Source organism: Vanessa cardui, chromosome 15, assembly GCF_905220365.1.
Source record: "Vanessa cardui chromosome 15, ilVanCard2.1, whole genome shotgun sequence".
Classification (NCBI taxonomy): Eukaryota; Metazoa; Arthropoda; class Insecta; order Lepidoptera; family Nymphalidae; genus Vanessa; species Vanessa cardui.
This window is the reverse complement of record NC_061137.1, coordinates 11359403-11376466: the sequence shown is the minus strand read 5'-3', so window position 1 is coordinate 11376466 and position 17064 is coordinate 11359403. Positions and strand designations below refer to the sequence as shown.

At 31.7% G+C, this 17064-nt stretch overlaps 2 protein-coding genes across 2 annotated transcripts; one reads left to right on the top strand and one right to left on the bottom strand.

Annotated features, from left to right (window-relative positions):
* Positions 1-1953: 1953 nt before the first annotated feature.
* On the top strand, positions 1954-9989 carry LOC124535938 (endothelin-converting enzyme 2-like). Its single transcript, XM_047112351.1, has 15 exons — positions 1954-2370; positions 4660-4756; positions 4895-4989; positions 5342-5463; positions 5533-5716; positions 5795-6056; positions 6219-6522; positions 6592-6885; positions 6963-7160; positions 7620-7956; positions 8042-8090; positions 8193-8260; positions 8393-8523; positions 9139-9303; positions 9741-9989. The coding sequence occupies exons 1-15, from the start codon at positions 2319-2321 to the stop codon at positions 9912-9914; spliced, it is 2532 nt and encodes an 843-aa protein (XP_046968307.1). The 5' UTR covers positions 1954-2318; the 3' UTR covers positions 9915-9989.
* A 904-nt stretch (positions 9990-10893) lies between these two features.
* On the bottom strand, positions 10894-17021 carry LOC124535822 (mantle protein-like). Its single transcript, XM_047112182.1, has 2 exons — positions 16864-17021; positions 10894-12217 (listed from the first exon to the last, which is right to left on the bottom strand). Exons 1-2 carry the CDS (start codon positions 16885-16887, stop codon positions 10982-10984), a joined length of 1260 nt encoding a protein of 419 aa, XP_046968138.1. The 5' UTR covers positions 16888-17021; the 3' UTR covers positions 10894-10981.
* Between the last annotated feature and the right edge of the window lie 43 nt (positions 17022-17064).

Genomic DNA, 17064 nt, shown 5'->3' with positions numbered 1-17064 from the left:
TTTATTTGTTTTATTACAATTTCTAAACTACTACATTTGTATCCACGCAAATACACAAATTCTGTTCCTTTAAAAAAAAAAAACTATTTTACAACATTTGTGACCAATGAAAAAAGATATTATTCATGTTTTGTCTAAGTTAAACGTATAAATGTCACAAATGTTTATACGTAGACTTTAGTATATGAGTGCATTCAGTTTAAAACATTTAGAAAAGTAAAAAAAGTAAAGTAACAGCCTGTAAATTTCCCACTGCTGGGATAAGGCCTCCTCTTCCATTAAGGAGAGGACATGGAACATATTCCACCACGCTGTTCCAATGCGAGTTGGTGGAATGCACATGTAGCAGAATTTCGATGAAATTAGATACATGCAGGTTTCCTCACGATGTTTTCTTTCACCGCCGAGCACGAGATGAATTATAAACACAAATTAAGCACGTATATACATATAGTGGTGCATGCCTGGGTTTGAACCCGCAATCATCGGTTAAGATGCACGCGTTCTAACCACTGGGCCATCTCAGGTCGTTTAAAAAATTTATTGATGTGAAATAGAATCAAACGACTCTCGATCATTTCCAACATAAATATATTTACATATATTATATATAAATTAAAACACCATTCTAGGCCTAACCTAAATTTATACGTAAAAGTTTAATACATCGATCGATAGTCAAAATGAAAAATTATCCGTCAAATAGAGTCAGCAAGACTAATTGACGGTTTTTCGTATGACCGACATAACAGTGAACTGTATCGACCAATACATTTAATAATTCAATAATATAACATTAAGGCATATAGCGCACCACTAGTAGGGATGTGCATAAATTAATTTATACTCTACACGCTAACGCCGACGATAAAAAAAGAATTATATGGATACTGAAAAGTATTTAAAAAAAGAGACGATTAATTCATTATTATTAATTAATTATAATAATATTTCAACACATCGCTTTAATTTTATTTTTTAAAGAAATAATAAAACCAAGTGTCAAGTTAATAAATAAAAATATGATTGTTAATAATTTGAAAATATACATGTTTACAACATTAAATTATTGACATTATCTGACATAAATAATAACAGTTAATTGTACACTAAGTATAATAGCAATTTCCCGCCATATAGTTCTATGCCACATTAAATTAATTTTTATTTTAATCTCAAGTCAACATACAGATTATCTATATAATGTAATGTAAACAATGAAAATATATTATTATGATTACAATATAAGTAATCCTTAACAATTAAAAACTGCGCTTAAAATGTATATTAAACAACAACTCGTGCGATGTATTCGAACATAAATCCCGGTAATGACTTGTTGAATCGATACCGTGGCACATCACTATCCATCGCGTGCTGAACGCATCAAACTGTCCTGTGAACTGGGTCTGGTATGGTAACCATGGGTCTTATATTACACAGTAGAACAGTTATAAATAATATATATTTAGCTATAAATTCACAGCAGTATGGTGAAATTAAATTAAAATCATTTGTTTATTTTTATGAATATTTGTATTAACTGAGAGTCGAGATAGCCCAGTGGTAAGAACGCGCGCATCTTAACCGATGATTGCGGGTTCAAACCCAGGCAAGCACCGCTGTTTTATGTGCTTAATTTGTCTTTATAATTCATCAGCGGTGAAGGAAATTATCGTGGGGAAACCTGCATGTGACAAATTTCATAGAAATTCTGCCATATGCGTATTCCACCAACCCGCATTGGAACAGCGTGGTGGAATATGTTCCAAACCTTCTACTCAAAGAGAGAGGAGGCCTTTAGCCCAGCAGTGGGAATTTACAGGCTGTTGTTGTTGTTGTATTTCTATTGACTAAATAATATTAAAGCCTCTTTTTAATAAGCAAAACAACGGCTATTTAGAATTGTATCCACTCTTGTGCGTGTTTCCGCATAATTTTGCCGAAACACGCTTCAAACAAAGTACAAATAAAAACTAGAAAATTTGGGTATTCGCTTCGCATGTATTATGGTTTATAGTCACAATATTGTAATGTAATTAAATTTTAATAGCTATCAAAATAATTTAATCATTATATTGACATTTAATCGAAAATAAACAATAATGTATGGTCACCCTACAAAAAGTAGAAATATTTGAACCAACAAAACCAGGCTTTCAGTAACTTAAATGCCTCGAAACTGAACACACAGACCTTAACAGAATGAGCAACGTGAAGCATTCATAACAACATAACCTTTAATAGTATAGCCACAAGGATGATAATAGTATACATAAAAACATTCTAGATATAATAGTGATTTTATAGTTCGCATAATGAATGCGTGGTCTGGCAACGACTGTGATACAATGGGACCACCAGTAACTCGTAAGTTTAATAAAAAATATTTATTATTATTATTCAAATCATTACCAGCACGACTGAAAACCATATAAACTCCTGTGGATAGGTACTACTCACAGTAAGACCTATCTTTCCCATTGGGCACTAAGGGCAAGAGCCCGGGGGGGGGAGCGATTGATAGGCCTCAGATCAAATAAATATGTGGTCGTTTATAAAAATAAATCTATAACCTTGTCTATCTACTTTCTTTTTCTAACATAATAGTGTTCTGTCAAAGTTATATGGAACGTATTATCCTAATACACCTAAGTTAATACACCATATAAGTTAAAGACTGCCCTGCTCACTAATTCTACCGCCAAGAAAAATACTTAGTATTCTTATACCTATTCTTGTTTGAGAGATAACATAATAAAGATATGACGTCGCAGTTCCCAAGGTTCCAATGTGTTAAACATTACGTTGTAAAACATTGGAATGTAGATAGATTTATACTAACATATTACGATTATAATATTTATATTTTGTATAAATATGTATATATTATCTGTGTCATACATCTGTCATCTTGACACACATCCCAAAAGTGCAGGAAAAGAGGATAAAAATTGTGTGAAGACGGTGTGCGTGCACAGCGAGCTGATATTTGAATATAATATCTATTTAATCTCTTTGGTAAATCGACCTTACATGTGAACAGTACAAGCATGGTTAATATTTCTAACACATGCAAAGTCTTCGGGCGGTAGTAGCTGATTAATCATCATTAGGTAGCCCATTTCAGTCTTGCTATGCTTGCTGCCATAACAAAAGTTTTTTTTTTAAATAAAAACTGTTGTCAGGGCAGATATTTTTCGGTAGGTGTTTCAAAGTATTAAAAAGCCTCAAAGTAATCAGTTCAAACGTGATTGCATTGTATTCATCGTAAAACAATACAGGCGTCTAAATTGTTAAAATTTATTAATTTATATCCATAGATTAATAATAATAATAATCTATTTATCATCCTTAATTATAAAAATAATAAATAAATAAATAATAAATAAAAATTACTTAAAACAATTTAATTGATTACACGAAATTGTACGAGATTACGTATTGGGGAAGCTCTAACATTTTTCTACTTCTTCTACTTTTTCTACTTCTAAGTTTAATTGTAATTTTACGCTTTATATCAATAAATCTAAATGTATAATAAATCTGTATGTTTTGAAGAAAATATTTTTTTGTATAAACACACTTTTTTGCGAATTTCGTATTATACAAACAAGATCGAGCATTACTTAGGTCTAGTGCAACTAATTTACCATAAAGTATTATAAAAAATAAAACTATAAACAAAAACAGAAATATAAAATATTGTATGTGTTACACAAAGATAAACAGCATTATATATAACAACGCATGAGGTAGTAATTTCCACAGCAACCGAATACATAAACATCTTACGACTATAATGCCAGAGGTGAATATTTATCACTGTAGACTATCAACTATTTTCTGTAAAAAAAAACAAATAGAAAGATATTAACCATACGGCCTCATTTAAATAATATAAGGTTAAAGATAAAATAAGTAATTCCAAGAATAAAAGAATTGAAAGCTCAGGTTTCGCGACATAACGTGACTCGTGACTAATTTTGTCATTATCATTAGGCAACGGTGATCAGTTACAAATTGTCCAATTTAAACTTCTTTCAAAGACAATAAACTATAGAAAACAGAGAGGTTTTCTGTTATATTTTACAACCCAAAGAAGCATGAAATGGCTTAGTACGAACATGAGTAGGCAACCTCATCATCTGACTAAATATAACATATATAATAATGGAAAAACAACTTCTCAAAGGAGTTTAGAAACTAAAGGCTTAGCGCTTGGTATTTTAAAATCAATATTACCTAAGGTCACTCAACTTTTAGCACCAGCTGTTTTAATCTACGCCTGATATTATCAGCTTACAAAAGCCATTGAAGTTCATACTGGATTTACTTGATGAAACTATTGTACTACAATTATTTCATTGAACATAGTAATTCTATACATATCAACAAATAAGAAATCCAAGAATCGAAAAGATCACCTTTTCTTATATGACGATACAATTGTTCACTTTTATTATATACTTATTTGACTAATGAAGCACCCTTCAAACAAAATAATAATCTGGAAAAGCACTTCCCTTAAAACTACTCGACATTTAGTTTCTTTGCCTTACGACACAGTTGCTAAACTTTGATTCCGTTTTTAACCAGTATGTCGATTTTTAAAAATACCTTATTTTTATTTTTATTGACAACTTTTCTTGACTTTAGGCGCGGCGAGTGCTAATTCTACGATACCACCTCTGAAAAATGGAAGTGATCTCAGAGAGACGGGATATTTAATAGACGTCGGGTCCAGAACAGCTCGGTAAAAGTTTGATAAAATTCTTAAAACCCAAAAAAAAATATCTGAAAAAAACTTTCCTATTGGTCTACTTTGACTTAATTCGTTTATTTGAACACCCATAAATCTAAGAATTGATTTTTTTGTACACTTGTATTTCAGTTTTAGAAGAAAACATAGAAATAAAATTGTATCCATCATCTACTTCATACTGCTGTTGCTTCTTTTATGTATAGCTGTTACAATGACTGTTTTGTGTGAGTAAATTAAACACTTCTAAACAAAAAAATACATAATGTATGTATGGCTACAAGTTAAACTTGGTCTATTAAAAAAATTAAATCTCGTGTAAAAAATATATTGATAGATAAGGCATATTACTCAAGCTTTTACAGATTTATATTCTTTAATAATTTTAAAAAACGGCAAAAATTTTTTTTTAATGTTTATTAAGAAAAAGGTTCTTGCCGGTTATTATTATAAGATGTTACATACTTGAATAAAAAGTAAGTAAGTAAGGAATACGACTAGATTAGTAATATATAGATAGTAGTTCTTGGTGCGATGATAATGAATTTGTTCGTATATTATAAACATTTATATTTGTAGATGTTAAACAAAAAAACAGGAAGCCTATTTCTATATGTCTGAGTAAAGAATGTCTCAGATCAGCTGCCAATCTTGCCTTATCGATGAACACTAAAGCACATCCATGCGACGACTTTTATCAGGTAACTCCAAAGCCAAAGTTATTTTTACTTAAAATTAAAAATATAAATTGACAAATAATTTTGTAACAGTACGCTTGTGGCAATTGGGCGAAAGAACATCCTCGGCCTGATATATTCCAGTCTTTTGATTGGTTTAGAGATAAACAAATGAAGGTGTATGCGACTGTAAGGGACTTTTTGAATAGAAATACAAGTGACCTACCACGACCGGTGAAACAGGCGAAGGATTTGTATACTGCTTGTATGGATACAGGTAAATTTACAGGAAATTAAAGAAAAATCAGTTGGATAATACGTTAGCCTAAAAATATAGGAACTCTTTTAATTTTAGAGACGTTGGATAAACGTGGATTAAAACCAATATTAAAAGTATTAGAATCATTGGGATTACCGGCGTATCCTACTTACATAAATATGACAGAAGATACGGACTACTCAACATATTCTTTCGATTGGTTAGAAGCGGTAATAAATATTAAAATTCAGTTAGGAATGGACGTTCTCATCGGCTTTGATATATTTACTGATCCCAAAAATTCGTCCATATATAAGCTCGTCATGGGATCACCAGAAACAACTAATCCTTTTCCAAGGTAAAATGAACATTATCTTTTAATTTAAAAATAGACTATAGTAATTACTTCTTTTATTATCACATATAAATAAAATTACAATTATAATGTATTTAAATAAATATATTAAATAAATTATAATATTATATATATTTAATAAATTACAATATTTATCTGTTATAGCATGCGCCATGAGAAAAAACGTCATATAGGACAAAGAAATTTAGTAACAAACAAGATTGAAAGATATAAAAATGATAATATGAATGTTCAAGATAGTAAAAATTTTAAAAACTTCGAAAATCAGGAAAATAAGGAAGACGATGAAAAAATAGCTCACGTTTCCAAACTGTATTATGCGGAGCTTATCAAACTCTTTGTTCTTGAAGATGCTCCAAAAGATTCCAACTTATCTGAACTACAATTGGACCAGAACATTTTCTTGGCTGCAAATGATTATCATAATTTCAACGAAGATATGTACGAGGTGTGATACTTATTGATTTAGTGTATTTCTTCCATCAATACATATATAGCATTTGTATTTTGTTTTTAGCTAGAAGCTAATAATGACACATCAAGTGAAGATGATGAATATCTAAATGTACCAGAATACACCGTCTATGAGATTCAAGAACACACAGATATGATCGTTAAAGATAATAATGGAACAGCTTCACCTATATGGAAACGATACTTAGAAGGCGTATTCAATATCAGTAATGTGAAACTGGATTTTGACAATGATAAAATTCTTATATCTGATCCTGATTTAGTGTACATGGCACTAATGGCGGCTTATCTATCAAAAGCGTCTCCAGTTCTAATAGAACTATACGTTTGGATTAAGGTTTAAAATTCTGAACTACTTACAGATAGTATGTTAAATGATTAAATACTCTCAATTTATTTCATTCAAATTCTCAGGTGGTAGAAGTTATGGCAGCTCATACTACAACTGAGTTGAGAATACTGTTTCAAAGATCATACGAAGCTCTTGGAAACCATGATTTGTATACACCACCTCGCAGCCAGCAGTGTGCAAGTGCAGTCAACGAAATGCTAGGCATGGCTGTCTCGTATGCCATCGCGGATCCTCGTTTCTTCTATATTACTAAACCTAAAGTTAGTATTATTTACGATAGTTAATCCTTTATTACAACCTTCTTGGTGGTAGGGCTTTGTGTAAGCCCGTCTGGGTAGGTACCATCCACTCATCAGTTATTCTACCGCCAAATAACAACAGTACTCAGTATCGTTGTGTTCCGGTCTGAAGGGTGAGTGAGCCTGTGTAACTACAGGCACAAGGGACATAAAATCTTAGTTCCCAAGGTTGGCACATTAACGATGTAAGGAATAGTTAATATTTCTTACAGCGTCATTGTCTATGGGCGATGGTGACCACTTACCGTCAGGTGGCGGCCCATATGGTCGTCCGCCAACCTATACCATAAAAAAAAAGAAACCTTACAATTTAAACTTGAGTTTTTATAAAAATTAATTCAATAATTGTATTTTGGAATAAATATAGGTTACATAACTTATAAAAAATATTTGAATCAATAATTATCAGATTATTTTTAGATTGAAGTCATGCTTAGTGAGATGAAAAATGCACTCGCCCATCTGGTGGGTCAAGCCAAATGGATGGACGACGATACAAAATTAGCGACATATCAAAAGATCATTCAAATGAAGACATTAGTGGGATTTCCTGACTGGTTGCTCGATGCTGAAAAATTAGAGAAATATTACGAAGGAATTGAAGTGAATACCAAAACGCATTTAGAAAACTTAATTAATATAATACAAGTGAAGATTAAAAAGGCTCTGAACAAATTTCGGATTGGTAACAATGGAAGTTGGGCCACTGATCCCACAGAAGTGAATGCATATCATACATTTCAAGAAAACACAATAAGTAGGTAGCAAATGCTTACAATATGTATGTAATTATATTATGTATAACTATTTATAATTTCTCAACTTTGAAATCCCGGACGCAGCTGTACCTTTAGTGATGTTACAACATCCATTCTTCGATTTAGGACTTGAGTATGTGATCTTTTATTCTATTATATTTTAGATTTATTAAACAAAGATATGTGATTTTCCTCACATACCCAAGTTTTACAAATAAGATTATTATGATTTCAGTTCTCTAAACTATGGTTCACTTGGCACTGTACTCGGACATGAAATAACTCACGGCTTTGACAACTTTGGTGAGAAACACAATGAAAATTATAGAACTTGAAAATTGTGCAAAGATTTAACTCTTGATATGCCATTATTTTACAAAATACATAAAATTTTATAGACATATATCAACAATGATAAAAATGATTATTTCACAGGTCGCTTGTTTGATAAAAACGGCAACTTGTTACCCTGGTGGTCGAATGATACCATAAATTCGTTTGTTAACAAGACGCAATGTTTCATCGATCAATATTCAACTTATTACGTTCCAGAAATTGATCAACACGTAAGTCAATTTATCAATATATTCAATTGTTTTAATTAGTTTAGTTACGAATAGTTTAATCACTGCAATGAGTTAAAACTTGGAATATAAAGTAAGAGCGGCTTATATTTCTATATTATAACTTAGAATATAGGTGAGCCTGTATCATGATCTCTCGTGGTAAGCGAAGTATTGGCGGTCTCAGAAGTGGTTTAAATACGAGACACGTAAGTCAATTTATCAAACATTCAATTGTTTTAATTAGTTTAGTTAACAATAGTTTAATCACTGCAATAAATTAAAATTTGGAATATAAAGTAAGAGCGGCTCATATTTCTATATTATAATTTGGAATATCATGTCTGTTGCCTGTGCCTGTATCATGATTTCTCGTGGTTAGCGAAGCATTGGTGCTGTCAGAAGTGATTTAAATTCCAGTCCAAATAAATTAACATTATCTATCAGCAAAGTTATTAGCGTAATTGCTCGACAAAATTTACAAAACTATATAATTTGATATTATACTCTTTTTAAATATATGGACACGAGAGGTGGAAAATACTTAACCTTCTACTCGAAAGGGAGAGGTCAAAAGACTTTAGTACTGGTAAATTTGCAGATGTTGTTGTTTTATAGGTAGATGGTAAAAAGACATTAGGGGAGAATATCGCAGACAATGGTGGAGTCCGGGAGGCACTGGCTGCACTCAGAGAACATCTACGGAAAAATGGTCCCGAACCGAAACTTCCCGGCTTCGAACACTTAAATTCTGAGCAACTATTTTTTTTGTCATTTGGAAATGTAAGTCAAATTAGTGCTCGAGATTTTAGTTTTTAGAAACGGATAATCTATTATAATTTTAATACTAATAGTTAAGACTAAATAAGTTTCCTTATTTCTAAAATTTTGAAAGTAGACTGCTTGATATAGTTTAATATCTAATCTGATTGCTTAACCTGAGTTTATTTCTGTCCTACCGTACGGTACTAGCAAGCAATATGTATATAAGGTCATGGGTTTTTCAAAGCAAGCAATTTGATTCATCTAAAATAGAGTCTAAATGAACATTAATTAATAGAAAAAAGTACGTTTATAACTTTAACGTCTTAAATAAATATTTTAAATGAACTGACACTTCTTACGTCATTAAAAAAAGTATGATACGTTTTTTTGCTTCGCCTCAACTGCCAACACAAAGCTTATATGTATACCCGAATAAAGAATTTATTTAATTACAGTTATGGTGTGGCGTTTCAACCAAGGAGGTATTAAAGGCAGATCTTACTGACGAACATTCCCCACAGCAGTTCCGAGCACGCGGTGCTTTGCAAAACAATGCTGATTTCGCTAAAACCTGGAACTGTCCACCGGGCTCACCAATGAACCCTTCGAACAAATGTATAATATTCTAAAAATAACATAATGCGTGATTCTATCTATACATATAATAAAATTGTGTGTCTGTTTGTAATATTAAAATAGCCCTTTTGTACTCAATGCAAATGTATGTATACACGGTACATATACCAAAATGACATTTTTTTACAACTTTGTCTGTCTGTTTGTTCCGGCTAATCTCTGAAACGGCTGGACCGATTTTGTCGGGACTTTCACTGGTAGATAACTGATATATTAAGGAGTAACTTAGGCTACAATGATTTTTCTTATTTTAAACGCGTACGACGTTGCGGGCACATCTGCTTTGTAATAAAAGATCACCTATATCTTAGATTGTCTGTTTTGTGATTGTAGCGCAAACAAAATAGTTTTCAAATTGACTAGGTTGTAGAAGTCATTAATTAAAAGGGGCTTTTAAAATACATTCATTTTATTAAACAACGAAAAGACAATAATATAACATAAAAGAAACAAAAGTATTATACATATGTACATATATGTAGTTCCTATTTAAGCAAGATACGATAAAACACCGTGTTTTTAGTGATTTATCATAGTGTATAAAATATATTCTTATTTTAAATATTATATTGTCTTATTTTGAAAGTAACCTCAATATTCAAATAATATTTGTTGAATATTTTGTAGATGGTGGATGTCACAGTAAAAGTTTAAATACCGTTAGATTATAAATGATCTCGTGAGATTGTAAACTGTAAAGAAGTAACACACTGCTTACAATTCTTTATATATTTCGGTATTCTTACTGTTTTTTTACTAAGACTGTAAACAGAAACTATTCACGATCTCATGAGATAGATTATGATCTAACGATATTTACATTATTGCGTTGATAGATATATATATACATACATCTTGAAATATAGAAGTTAAGTTTTAATGATATTAATTAATACTTGTAAATAATTTATGTGAGGTCTAAATGTTTTTATATCTATTAAAAAATAAAAAATAAAATATTATGAAACAATGTTTAAAAGTTTTAATAAATTTATTTCAGGTATTAATAATCATTATAAATGAACTTGTACATTTTAAGGGGTTCTTATGATGATTAATCTTAGTGGCTAGTGATGATTTTGGAGTATCCGGACAGACCGCCTGAGTGACCGTAGCCGGACGAAATACCGTAGCCGGACGAAATGAGACCAGACGAACCGTGACCGTATGAGAGACCACTTCCGTATGACAGACCACTACCATATGACAGACCGCCACCGTATGAGAGGCCACTACCATATGACAGGCCACCCCCGTATGACAGACCACCTCCGTATCCACCAGAGATGCTGGTAATACCTGTTGATATTGGCACAGATGCAACTTGTTTTTCAACGACTACGGGCTGTGGTACCGCGACTGGCCTATCTACGACCACTGGGTGGGGCACTGGAACGGGCCTGTCGACGTGCACGGGAACTGGTACATTAACTTGACGATCGACGTACACTGGGTGAGGTACGGGTACTTGACGGTCTACGTATACTGGTCTGTCAACTGGTACTTGCTTTTCAACCGTCACTGGGTAGGGTACTGGTACTGATACTGGAACCTTGACTGGGTAAGGTACTTTCCTTTCGTAGTACACTGGAACCTGTCTTGTTACTTCAACAGGTACTTTGTGAATAACGGGTACTGGTCTGTCGACTGGTACTGGCACTGGTACTCTGACTGGGTACGGAACTTGACGGTCGACCGGTACTGGTACGGGAACTTGAACCGGTACCTGGACGTCTCTGGTGATTGTCCGTGTAATAAATCTAGGTACTTCTTGGCGAAGAATGACTGGATTTGGTTGTACTGAGACGGATGTTTGTACTTGGGGTGCGACAGCGACAGCGGGTGCTGCGGCTACAGCAACAGCTGGGGCTGCAACTGCTACTGCGGGTCCACCTCCGACTGCTATTCCAGAACCGATTCCGATTCCAGCGCCTCCTCCAATTCCGATTCCAGAGCCTCCTCCAATGGCTATTCCTGAACCGCCACCGTATCCTATTCCAGAAATGCCTCCGATGCCAATTGATGATGAACCAATACCGATACCATGAGATAATCCAGAACCGATGCTGATTCCGTGTGATAACCCAGAACCGATGCTGATTCCGTGCGACAATCCAGAACCGTAGCCGATTCCGTGAGCCAATCCTGAGGACACGTATCCGTGACCGGAGGAAATAATGCCTCTCTTAGCTAGCTTTCCTGTAGACTCCTCTTTGATGCCATTCTCGAGGAGTTCTGACACCTTTGCTTTTTGATCGACCTTCTTGGCTGACAGGCTGCTTGCTATAAGCAGCACCTGAAAGAAAAGAAAATATTCTTGTTAAAATACATTATAGAAAGCCATTGCCAATGTAGGTATCTTTATATATTCTTGAAAAGTTTACTAAATAAAACACGGCGAGCCAGTCAATAAATACCGCGAACGTTCTGCATACTTATACACATAAGGCGCTTACAGTTTTTTCTATCGTTCTTACAATGTATTTACTTACCCGCCTATGACGTAACGTTAACAATATACTAAGGAAAGTTTACAAAGATGGCTTTGATGTAAGATTACATATATGAAGAATAATCAAAACGAATGAATACATAAATAATTACATTCAATAAATATATTTTAGCTATCTATCATTAGATAATTAACTAAATACATAAATATCCTAAAATAACTGTTTTAATTTTTACTTTAATATAACATAAGTGTGTGTGCGTGTGTGTGTGTGTGTGCGTGTGTGTGTGTGTGTGAGTTTGTGTATGTGTGACTCTGTCTTAAAGGGTGACGCTAATTCATCAATAATTCTGACACCAAACACCAACACCTGTTTATTTATCTTTGAATCGTGAGTAAAGGCAATGAAATTACATGACATGTAAATATTTAATTCAATAATTTGCAGCATATTTAAAGATCTGGTACTACACCAATATACGCGAAGGTGACCTCTACCTCAGATCCAAGTAATCGTTCTTTAATTAAACTACTTTTATTAAATAAAATAAACCTATACATCAGAGAATATCCAACTACCGTCTTATCCATATAGATTACTTTTGACAATGATTAATAATTATTTTGACTTAAATTCATTTTTAGATTAAAGCCTACACGATTTTTCTTTCTAAGTTGTAACAATGCCCTCAAAGTGAACAGGGCTATGCAGTACTATAGATCAATGTCTACTTGTGTGCGGGGTCAAGGCGAGGTCCGATTAACTCCATCAACGTACAAATACAGTTTTGCATCAAATAATGATAAGCTTGCTTCTAGTTCTTTTATATATGTACTATATGAACGTCAAATATCTATTTGCTTTTTTTAATAGCATTTATTTATCATTACATAAATAAAATAATATTAATACTAATCTGCATTTTTTTTCAACTTAAATTTGGGGAGTAAAATTGTATTATTAAAATCAATACTTCTTTTTATATAATGTAACGGAAAATGAAATCGAAACTTCTAATTATTTAACAATAATAATTTAAATGAATCTACATATATATTATTATTTATTAATTATATGATTTAATATTAATGTATTGTAACAATAATTTGAAATCAAATATCAACTTTGATTTGATTTATCTTGAGGTAAGTATTATCTAACGTGTGTGTTGTATCTCAAAATCTATCAATTACTAAAAAATATATATATGTATATATGCTCACGCACACTACTGTAATATTAGTTTTTTCGAAGATCCCACTTTAATCTCATAACATAAAGAGAACTAACAATATAGGGTATCTAGAGCCTTAAAATTACTCATGGATTTCTATTGGATCTTATAAACTGCTCAAAAACAAAACTTTCAGGTCGAAACAACTACAAATATATACTATCAAGGAAATATAAAGATTCTACAGAAAAGAACCGATAAGAACAGAAGTTACCTACATATTTATATCTCGTTTTATGAACACTACGCAACAACATATAATAATTGCAATAATTAACGAAATATATTTCATTGCTTACGTAACTAAAACAAGTTACGAAATTCAACTTAATTTAGATTCTACGCCCTCATACACGGAAGCTGGGCTATTTATTTCAACGCATGTCCTAGATCTGTCATAAAGGTATTGCCTAGGTTTTTATCTCGAAATTAAACGATGCTCAATTATTACGCTGCAAAATATAGAAAGTTTAAAACATTTTTTTAAAACGAAAAAGTAAATATAGTTAAATTTTTTCACTAAATAGTTTTATTATCCATTATAATGACCCTAAACTGGTGACTAAATTTTTTTAATGATTCGTGCATGACCTAAGGTAGTTATCATATCGTCATTAAAACCTTCGTGAATATTTAAGATGTTTTTTTAATGATAAACTAAGTCACAGTTAGTCGATATTTCTTTGCTAAACCTTCCATCATCTCTTCTTAAGAAGATTAAATATTCCATCACACTGGTCAAACCTGGTTTGGGGTGATTTAAGTTTCTTCAGAATACTTTCCTTTCCCGCCTAATACTATATGAATAAAATATGCAAAACTCAGTAGTGCCGGATTGAACCCACAATCCTCTTTTTATATTCCTAGTTCTTTCCACTAAGCTGTAGCAGTTCTTCTCATAATTATATCATTATAAATAACACATCTAAAAAACCATTTATATAACGCCATTAAACGCTACTGACTTAAATAATATAATTTAATGTATCCTGCACACACAGATTCCAAGGAAATTATGTAACGAAAGCTTCTCGTATCAACATGCTCTATTAGGTCGTTTAAAGTTAAATCGTATTTTATCACTACAAAATTCTAATCGAGTTTCTAGTATCGATTAAAATAATTGTAATTAACTTAGAATTTCCTTGCATTCGATTTTTTTCTGCTCTCTAATCCACCAAGGAACTATGTATTACGTAAAAACTGATTTTGTATGCGAAGTATATTCTACAGTAATTCTAGGAATAAAAATCAATAAACTATAGAATACAATATTTATAAAGAAAAAAGAATAAATATTGTCTATGCTATTACTTAATCTATCAGCTTTTTAAGCAGTATAAATTATTCTCTTCGTTGACATTCAATTTAAAAAAAAAAGTACTAATCCTTCATGCCAAATTATTATCAATCTAATAAACAGCATTTTGATAGGTATGTTGTGGCCTATGTAATACGTATATTTGTTACCTTAATAATATACAATCAATTAAAAACGAATAAGTTATCGAATTAACTAAAAGTCGATTTTGAAAAACCGTTTCATACCATTTCATCTGACCGAATTTTCTATAAAGTCTTACTTGTATCTTTAAGAAGGTTTCATATTGCAAGGTAGCATAATTATGTTGAAAGCAATCGTTTTCAAAAATGGCGGAAAATGCGATTATTCTTATATAAGTATTAAGAAATTATTAAATGGTGGTTCCATTCTATACCACCCATACATACTTCCCACTTTATAATTTTATTGGGATTGCGAGACAAACGTTAATATAATATGAACGAGCGTAACACATTATATGTGTTAACATAGATGATTTATTGGAATAGGAAGATAGTCACGCTCTATTGGTAGAATAGACTACATAATAACGTGTTCGAATTTCGAACTATCTACACGAAAATCTAAATTGCTTCTATTTTTCATTTCATATTGAAGTTCTTCCGTTATTAAAAAAACACAATTTTTGAAAAACGAATTGCTATTAATTGTTTAAAAAAATCGCAACGAATTATTTTGGAATAAAAAGACCGTAGAAGATGTAGACATGACGTCACAAATTACCCATTCTGACCGAGGCCTAAAATACCGTGTACCTTAGTCTTTTTATGTATAATATTGTATTAGACAAAAAAACGTTCTAAATATAAATTTTAATAGCAGTTATTTATATAAACAATAACATATTTTGTTCGGGAAATAGTAATGACAGTTTAATCATCAATTGAATTGTAAAAAGATCAAATCGGCAATTTCAATAATATTTTAACCATTTAATATTAGATTTTTGTGAACATAAAGTTCTTTGACTATGTAAATTATGTTAAACGTATTTATTTTAAGTAAGTTAGACGAAATTTCGTAATTATACTTCGTAGCATTAATACGTATTTCTTTAAGCAACATAGTTAGTAAGAATCAGACTGTACTTTTTATAATAGAATATAATGAAAACAAATTTATATTAATTTGAAGTTTTTTTTATTTTATTTCGTAGCAACTCGTGTATTTAAGTTAATAAAGGTATTTTCGTTTATCTGTAAGTAATCTTAAAGTGTTAAAATTATGTACCGACTAAATCTTAGACTGAAATCTTTATTTCATTAAAATCAGTTGAAGCAATAAAAAACCTACTATTAACAACACGTATAATACAAATTTGACGAATAACGCCGCGGTTTACGGCTTGTAATAATTACAAATCAATAATAGTTAATTGTCATTACATGAATAAATAATATGTGGTCCAAATATGATTGTAAGTGGACAGAAAGGCACGCTTGCCGTGGCCTACTTCACTGAAATCTTGTAAACAATATTTCGTTTTACTGGACAGCAGATTTAATGCCTTCAAAAATATTGAACCCCATATAACAAATTTTTGGAGTATCTTATCGAAGAAAACTATCCGTGATCTTTTAATTGAGCTTTCAACTTGGACCAAGAATATTAACATCAAAAATTTATAGAGATAGTTCCTGCTACTATTGTTGTCGTAGCTGACATTTTTGATGTATAGATTAACATCAAACATAGTAGACGTTAAGTCCATCAAATAAACAAATTGAAGTACTATTTTTTTTTTTTTGAATAATAAAATATTTACGACATCGATATTTCGGAATCGAATAAGAACCATAAACAATACAAATTTTTTTTACAAGTAAATTTTTTTAAAGATACATACATATATTACTGATATTATATAAATAAATCCTAGCTCGTTAGCTAAGATGAAAAAAAAAACGTACCATAAAAAAGTGAATCGCTGCCATTTTGAGAAAATATGAAACTCCTTTATCCCGGCTCACCAAATCACATTACTTTTTAATAGATTATAATTAAACGATCGACCGATCGACGTGGTACCTTGTGTCAGTCTAGTTCCCTAACAGTGCGTACTGCTTTATATAGTACAAGCTCAAACATATGCACCCAAAACGACTTTTCAA